Genomic DNA, 9,379 nt, shown 5'->3' on the forward strand with positions numbered 1-9,379 from the left:
ACCCTCTAACACTAGCATTCCCTATTCTTTTTCTATTCTTTCTACTTGTTTTCTTTTTATTTATTATAAAAACAAAATAAGCAAGCAAACAAACAAAAACCTTGCTACGTATACTGTTAGGCGAAGTTAGGCCCCGTATACTGTTAGGCCCCGCCCCCTACTGTCCTTTTTTTGGAAAACTAAAATATGGTCACCCTATTATAAATATACTTAACTATGAAAATACCAGAGATGGCTTAAATAACACAGATAAACTATATTGTCGCAGTCGAGTGTTTATTGTCTTTGTTTTATCATTCAAAACGTTTATATGTTCTGTTTACTCAGTTACAGATATAATAGCAATGCCTTTGTCCATATAAGGGATTTCCTGGAGGGTCATGAGATCTCTACTTCTGTGACTGGATATGTGGATTTTCTGTGCGAGGGCGCCCTCTGGCGTCCAGTATGAATGAAACAGACATCATGTGTTTATAGTGCTGATGGCCAATCCATCATTTTTGGGGGAATTTTAATTTTTTAATTTTTTATTTTTTTAATAAGTATCGGTACAGGCACCGTTTAGGCACCGGAACAGTTTTAAAAGTATCGATTTGGCACCGGTATCGAAAAAAAAAAAACGATACCCAACCCTACTCTCGTGCTTCAGGAAGGTTTAGATGTGGTGTTTAAACGGTTCTGATTATTTGCATACTGAATGTGGATTGGTCCTCCTCATTTACACTGATGACTGTAAAGCAGCTCGGTTTCCTTTACACCTCAAACTGTTAGCCTAGTTCTGTTGTCATATGATGTCTAAATGGGGTTTATGTGCTCAACAATTTTTTTTTTGTAATATTGTTTTGTTTTTAATTTGTAAGTTAAATTATTTTTATTATTGTTTCTTTGTTTTGTTTGTTTATTATTTCTAGTTTTGTTTACTCATTTGTATTTTTTTGTTTTTTGTAAATGAAATTTATTTGACTTTTTTATCAGTTCTTTTTGTTTTTTACTTCTAAATGAAATTTGATTTATTATTTGTATTTTAAATAAAGTGTAACCCAAAAGTCTTATAAGTTTGAAACAACAGTAAATTATAGAATTTGAAGTTATTAGATTTTTAATGGATACAATTACAAATGTACAATTTGAATGTAATAAATTAGAATCTTGTTTGTTGCATTATAATGTAATTAATGCGCAGAAGCTTGACAGTTTGGGACAACATTTTTGGAGCTGCATGTTGTATGCATATATATATATATATATATATATATATATATACATACAGGAAAAAAAAACGATACCTAACCCTACTTTCCACACATAATGCTGTTCAGGTTGTGGTAAATGTAGTCATATAAGTGCGCTGGTCAGTGAAATGTGCTGTGTCAAATACTTCAGGCATCTTTGCAGATTGTGTATTTATAAGTGTCTTATTATCTAAAAGGCTGTTGTGCTCAGATTTTGTCTCAACCCTCAGATCCTCTGTCCTTCAGCTCAATCGGTTGTGCGTTCTTGTTAAGAGCAGCCTTGTTTCCCGTCTCTGGTGTCAGTGCATGCGGATTTAGTATGACTTTAAGCCCGTGTGCATGCATAATGAGATCCACCCACTCCAGATCTGTTACACTAGCACAAATACCCCTGCATCTGTCTGTTTCTCTCTAAACACACTCACTGACAGTGCTAGGCTCGTCTTTAAAGCAGCCTCACTCGCAAAACAATCCTCCAAACATTTCACTTCCTCTGATAATTGGCACAGGAGTCTTTGCTGAGTTTGATGAGCTATGATGAAATGTTCAGACTGTCATGACAGTGCAGAAGAGCTGTCCGTTATGAGTTAATAAAGGTGCTGAGATTATCGTACTACTTACAAGATGCACTATCTTTCTCAATGGCACCATGAAATATTAGCACAACTTTATGGCATTTACCCTGCCTTTCAAAAGTTTGGGATCAGTAAGATTTATTTTTATTTATTTTTATTTTTTTTTATTTTTTAAAGAAGTCTCTTGTGGTCATCAAGGCTGTATTTATTTGATCAAATATACAGGAAAAAAAAAACAGTAATTACTCCAGTCATCAGTGTCACATGATGTTTCAGAAATCATTCTAATATGCTGATTTATTATCAATGTTGGAAACATTTGTGCTGCTTAATTTATTTGATTTATTTGTTTTGGAACCTGTGATACTTTTTTCAGGATTCTTTGATGAACAAAAAATTTAAAAGAGCAGCATTTATTCAAAATATAAATCTTTTCTTACAAAATAAGTCTTTACTGTCAATTTTAGTCAATTTAACAGATCTTTGCGGAGTAATTTGCTGAATGAAAATAATTTATTTCCAAAAAAAAAAAAAATGAAGAAAAATTGTACTGACCCCAAACTTTTGAACTGTAGTGTATATTGTTGCAAAAGATTCCTATTTTGAATAAATGCTGTTCTTTTTAACTTTTTAATCATCAAAGAATCCTGAAAAAAGTATCAGTTTCCAACATTGATGATAAAACAGTATTTTATAATGATTTCTGAAGGATCATAAGAACCTTCTTTAAAGAACATCAAAAATCTTACTGATCCCAAACTTTTGAATGGCAGTGTATGCATAGATTTACAACACGATTATAAGTGTGATGTTGCTGTTGTATGCCATTCAGTAAACCAAAAAGTTAGTATTCAGTAACTTAAATTTTAGACACAATTTATCAAGTTACTTTGCTATTTTTGTGTATGTAAATGTAAATCAAGCGCTGCTTTTCTGTGCTACACACAGTGGTGGTGTTCTTTGTTTTAAATGAATCGTCTGAGTGAAATTTATATATCATTTATATGTTGTTAGGCCAAAAATATGGCTAGTATTAATGTGTTGGAAAAATGTACTGTTCAATTTATAATCATATTTTTTGTCTTGGTTGCTCTGCTGCATAATTCTGTCACTGTCCTCCACATAACCAACAGTGGCTGTTTATCGCCACGCCACTGTTTGTCACATTTCAGAGCTAATTAATTGTGGCGCTCTTGTGTTCTCAGATGTTTGAGCAGCTCAGTATCATCTCTGAGCCTGTGAAGGCGTTAGGCTTTGGTTTACTCAGCTGCTGCTGTTTTGAGAGATGAGATTGTAGCTTCAATGACATCTGGATGTGTGATTGAGGCATCACCAGCATGTTCGCATGTGGCCCGGCTTGTTACACGCTTGATTTCACATCCCATGAGACCTTTAACTGGTATAAGCAGACTGTTCAATGGTAATATCATGCTATTTCTTGTAGTTTCTTGGCATATAAATGCCATAATATACCATTATAATAATTTATTACCATGCTTAAAGGGATAGTTCACCCAAAAATGAAAGTTTGATGTTTATCTGCTTACCCCCAGGGCATCCAAGATGTAGGTGACTTTGTTTCTTCAGTAGAACACAAACGAAGATTTTTAACTCAAACCGTTGCAGTCTGTCAGTCTTATAATGGAGGTGAATAGGAGGTCCATTGACGCTCCATTGACCATTGACACTCCAAATTGAGATTGTAGATAGTGTCAGTGGTCCACTTGAGAGATCGGTGGCGGTAATGCACTTATAAGTCTGTGATCCGCCGTAAAGGAAGAAGACGCCTCAAGCGACTGCTGTTGAGAACGCGCTCAGGAGGACGCGCCGCCGCTCAGGACAGTTCGAACATTACGTGAATCAGAGGTAAAAAACAATATAAATACTGTTCCGTTTCTTGCACTGACTGATCGTTTTGTGTCTTTACACATCAATGTATCGTCACGAGCCGCAGGGTTTAATTTGGTTTTGTTTGTGTATGTTTTTTTTTTTTACTCTCAAAGCCGTGATTCCCATTCACTTCCATTATAAGACTGACAGACTGCAACGGTTTTGAGTTAAAAATCTTCGTTTGTGTTCTACTGAAGAAACAAAGTCACCTACATCTTGGATGCCCTGGGGGTAAGCAGATAAACATCAAATTTTCATTTTTGGATGAACTATCCCTTTAAAGGGATAGTTTCCCCAAAAATAAAAATTCTGTCGTTTATTCACCTTGAAGTTGTTTCAAGCCTGTATGAGTTGCTGGATGAGTAACAGTTTACTGGTGCCCATTGATTTCTGCAGCATGGAAGTCAATGGGGACCAGAAACTCCTTGGTTAGCAACATTCTTCAAAATATCTTCTTTTGTGTTCAACAGAAGAAAGAAACTCGAACATGTTATCAAATGTGTCTTTCATGTATCTCTGAACTGATGATCGTCATGACCTTGCTTTAGTAGCCGTTCTGTTGTGCTCTTTCTCAACCAGATTTTTTCGTGTTTCTCTCTCTTTCAGTACTTCAACAATGAGAAGTATGAGGCCGAGCGTTACGATAGTTTTCTGAAGGTGTACGAGTCGTCCTCTCTGAAGACCACCTCTACTCTGGCCATGCTCAACTTCGGTCAGAGCACCATCTTCAGCGTCGGCCTCACCGCCATCATGGTGCTGGCAAGCAAAGGCATAATGGCAGGTGAAAATCAGTGATTTCTTGTAGCCTTTTTTTTCTTTTCTTTCAGATTTCCAATTACAATATGCCTCAGCAACATGCAGTGACACGCTGATATAATTAGAGATGAATGTGGCCAGGAAATCCAGTCCAGCCAATAAAAGCAGGTGTAAAAGTCTCAGCTGACTCAGGCAGTGATCTGTGAATGCCATGTGTAAACAGAGGCTCAAAGTAAATGGAGCTGGGCGATATATAGTATAATAGTATAGATATATAGTAGAAATAAAGGCGACAGCAGCAGTCAGTGCATGCCGCTAGTAAGTCTGCATGCTCTGTGTGAATGAATGGCACAGTTTCATCTATTACACAAAAACTCAAACACATGAAACTGAAAACTCAGTGTTTTCAACGTCTGTGTCTCAATATATGAGGACATGAACACATGAACTTAATCTCCAGAGCTGCTCTGAGAGTCTCTTCACCAACTTTACACTGTTTAATTTGAGAAAAACTACTGTCAAATACACACTTAAACGCGCAGATCTCCACGACAGACCATCAACATAAAAGTTCGGTTTAACTTGAAGAAATTATGACAGAATATAGTACTATGGTATACTGAAATGTACTTCTTAAAGTAATATTATTTTTTTAAGGAATATCATAGAACCAATCAATTTTTTAATCCATGTCTTTATTTATATATTTTGAGTTCTGTTATTCAGCATCTTATTTGACAAAAAAAAAACAAACAAATGCAATGTTTTGTTGTAAAGCAAATTTGATTACATTTTAAAGCATTGATTATTAGGGGCCAAGCACTGAAGGTGCGTAGACACCTATTGTATCCGTTGGCGTTCCTATTATTATTATTATTATTCTTCCGTTTCTTCTTCCGCTATTGAGTGTATGGCAGCCCATAGATCCGCTTGCGGGAAAGTTGTGAAATTTGGCACACTGATAGAGGACAGTCTCAACATTAACCATAGCAAGTTTGGAGTCTCTAACTCAAACTCTCTAGCGCCACCACTTGTCCAAAGTTTCACTCATGTTTATGCTAATAACTTTTGAACCGTAAGGCACAGAAGGAAAATTCAAAAATCGCAGGGTTTTTTTTTTTTTTTTGTTATTTTGTTCAAAAAACCTACTTTTTCGAACTTGTCCTAGACTGTTTGTCTGATTCTCACCAAAATTGGCTCAGATCATCTTCAGACCATGCTGGCAAAAAGTTATGGAATTCAAGTTGATTAGTTAACCCGTTCGCGAATAACGCTCGAACGAATTAGACGAAAAGTGCGCAAAAATGGATCTGAGGCTGTATCTCCGCAACGGTTTGGCGTATTGAGACCAAATTTGGTGTGTGTTACAACAAGCATGACCTGAGGCTACCTGCATTGTTTCGGCACTGTGCCACCTAGTGGTCAGGAGATACGAAAAATTCAAAATTTTGCTCATAACTTCTGAATGGTTTGGCCAAAAATCACAAAACTGGTCTCTTTAGATTAGGTCTATTATGCCGAGTCGAATGATACCCAATTTTTTAATTTTGTAGTAAAATGCTATATTTTACGAACGCATTCACGTATCGTTACGAAACTTGGTATGCTTCTTCGGCACGATGCCCTGATGGTACTCAAAAAGTTTGGGGCCACCTTGTGGTCAAAAGTTATAATGAAATTTAAAAAAATGCTAATAACTTTTGTTTACACTAGCCTATTGTAATGAAACTGGTCTGCCATTTTGATTCATGTTGAAAACCTACTTTTTCGAACTCCTCCTAGACCGTTAGTCCGATTTTCACCAAATTTGACTCAGACCAAGCTGGCAAAAGTTTTTGATTTCGTGTCGATATACGAAACGGTTTTCGTTTAGCGCATCAACGAATTTGCTGGAAAGATGTCAAACTGCACCTGAGGCTTTTTCTCTGCAAAGCTTTGACATATTTACACCAAACTTTGTATGTGTCATTGTCACCTCACACTGACCACGCCACATCATTTTGGTAACAGCGCCACCTATTGGTCAAGAGTGATAAACCATTCATTAACCATTAATTATGAAATTTTCAAAAATGCTAATAATTTTTGATTGCATTAGCCTATTATAATGAAACTGGTCTCAAAATATTCCTTGGATCATGCCGACAACATAGATGCCAATTATGCCATTGTGGGCTGAACTTCCTGTCCGCCATTTTGATTTATGTTGAAAACCTACTTTTTTTAACTCCTCCTCGACTGTTGGTCCGATTTTCACCAAAATCGAATCAGATCATCATCAGACAGTGCTGCCAAAAAGGCATGGATTTCGTGTTGATAGCCAAAACCGTTTTTGTATAGCGCCGCAACAAATTTGAGGCATAATGCCAGATTATGTCTGAGGCTGTATCTCTGCAAAGCTTTGACATATTGACACCAAACTTTGTGTGTGCCATTGTTACCTCACACAGAACACACCACATCGATTTGATAACAGCGCCACCCATTGGTCAAAAGTGATAGGCCATTAAATCATATTACAAGAAGTTGTGTTTGATTTTTCTTCAGATCATCCTAAACTTGCTTTAATTACTCATTGTTGCAGTTGGTCTGATGCTCCATGCCATGCTTAGCTCCTCATTTTGCCTTTGGAGTGCTTGGCCCCTTAATTGCTGCTTGCAGCTATATTTTTATTTTAAATTAATTTCGTTAGACCCCCATTTTTGGTGATAAATTTCTATTAAATCGTAAAACACAGAATCCATGCAAAATAAAATGGAAAACACTGAATTTAGGGGAAAATAAAATGTAGGTAAGTAATATAATGGGTAATAAGTTGTTCACATTCATTCTCAGGGTCTAACAAACATGTGGAAAGCATTTCCTGTTATAAATGAATACCATGATATTGTTTGTTATGAAAAAAACCCAGATATTGTGTAATATTTTTGTCCATATCACCCAGCCCTTCATTCTGTGTGCTTTGGCTGCTTCTTCATGCAGGCAGCATGACTGTGGGGGATCTAGTGATGGTGAACGGGCTGCTCTTCCAGCTCTCTATGCCGCTCAACTTCCTGGGCACCGTATACAGAGAGACCCGACAGGCCCTCATAGACATGAACACGCTCTTCACTCTGCTCAGCGTCGACACCAAAATAAAGGTGCGCTAGGCCTTTACTGCTGCAGAATTAAGCATACAAAGTTATTTCAATGTGAAAAGAAACCCTGTGAATGGCGTTGTATTATCTGCTCCAACCGTTCTGAAATGTCAGAGCTTTTTAAAATCTGTGACAAGAGCTTCCTTTCAGAGTTGAATATTACAAATTGAAGCATTAAAGCCTGTCATTCGTCGTAGTATTTGTTTTAATTCTGAAAACATTTGAGTGTTTCCTGTCTTTGGGGGGGGGAGGTTGATGAATCTCATTCTTCGTTTGGCTAATTCCGTATGCAGCCTGTAATTACCGTGAATAAAATCTGTCCGATTGTTCGCAGTGATCAGTAATGGTTTTCACCGCGTGACAGCACTGCCCATCAAGCCATTATTGTGAGACCCTAATTTGATTTCTCAAATGACGCATCTGTGTGTAGAATTAGTGTAAAAGTGCTGAGAAGCCATTGTTTTGATGATGCCATTACAATGTATTGTCTTCGAAATATGCTTGAGAAAAGCCATTTTTCTGTTTCAAGCCTCAAAATGTAAATTTCAGACTGCTACTAAATGTGTTTTTTTTATAACCTTTGTGTTCGAAGGAGAAAGAAATGGCCCCGCCGCTGCTCGTTACACCCCAGGAAGCCACCATCAGGTTTGAGGATGTGTATTTTGAGTACTTGGAGGGACAAAAGGTGCTTAACGGGGTTTCCTTTGAAGTACCTGCGGGGAAAAAGGTGGCCGTTGTTGGCGGCAGTGGATCTGGGTAAGTGCTCCAGGAAAGACATACTTATGTTAGGTTTCTCTGAACTTGGCACAATAGGGTTCAAATTGGAGCTCCATTACTTTGAGAAATATAGCAGTAAAGGCAAAAACTCTTTGGAGTGAGAACTATTAGATAATGAGGGATTATTGCCATTTAACACTGTGATAGGACTGGAGTCCCATCATTTGAGGCCTGTTTGCAGCCAAAGACAAGTAAATAATCTCATTCCGTTGTTGACAGCATTTGTCGAGCTCAAACTTTTAATTTTGTTTTTTGTAAAGTTAAAGGGGTCAATATGATGATTTCAAGTTTTCCTTTCTCTTTGGAGTGTTACAAGCTCTTGGTGCATAAAGAAGATCTGTAAAGTTGCAAAGACTAAAGTCTCAAATCCAAAGAGATATTCTTTATAAAAGTTAAGAGTCAGCCACACCTACCTAAAACGGCTCGTTCTAACACACCCCCACATGTCTACGTCACTATTTGGGAAGATTTGCATAACGCCGCCCAAATGTTCATGCAAAGAAAGAAGGCATAACTTTTATTCTCACCGTAGAATAGGGCTGGGCAAAAAAATAGATTTTTCGATTAATAGTTTTTTTAAATGACGTCGATTCGATATCGATTCTCAAAAGCCGCGAATCGATCTTTTCCAGGATTTATTTCAGCACACATTTAAGATGAGATCTGATTAACGTGAATCTTATCATTAGTCTTCTCCAATAGATGTCACCCTTATTTACCTTGCGTGATGTTACAACAGAAATCCTGTCATTCATTCAGCTCTTATCATGGCCATACGCGTGATTCGCAATGCTCAGGTGAAATGCTATAGTAATGCTATAAATCTGCAGAAGCATTTGATATCACGCATAAGGCGCCATGATTTCCGCAATGAATGAATGGCGGATGGCGTGGCACTGCGTTTTGTTTACACATACTAAAGCGTGGATGACGCTCGCGGTGTTTTCAGCTTCTGCCGTCTCACTATATGATGATATGAACACGAATGTCATCTCCAGCTGCTCTGAGAGTC

General features: G+C 37.3%; 1 protein-coding gene across 1 annotated transcript in view; it reads left to right on the top strand.

The window, feature by feature from the left end:
• Window positions 1-9,379, top strand: part of LOC107661542 (ATP-binding cassette sub-family B member 7, mitochondrial-like) — a 64,089-nt gene that overhangs the window by 37,423 nt on the left and 17,287 nt on the right. The window contains 3 exon segments of the mRNA XM_016451171.1: window positions 4,304-4,478; window positions 7,436-7,593; window positions 8,183-8,346. Of these exon segments, the coding sequence (XP_016306657.1) occupies window positions 4,304-4,478; window positions 7,436-7,593; window positions 8,183-8,346 (497 nt within the window).

Source organism: Sinocyclocheilus anshuiensis, unplaced genomic scaffold (assembly GCF_001515605.1).
Source record: "Sinocyclocheilus anshuiensis isolate Anshui unplaced genomic scaffold, SAMN03320099.WGS_v1.1 scaffold731, whole genome shotgun sequence".
Classification (NCBI taxonomy): Eukaryota; Metazoa; Chordata; class Actinopteri; order Cypriniformes; family Cyprinidae; genus Sinocyclocheilus; species Sinocyclocheilus anshuiensis.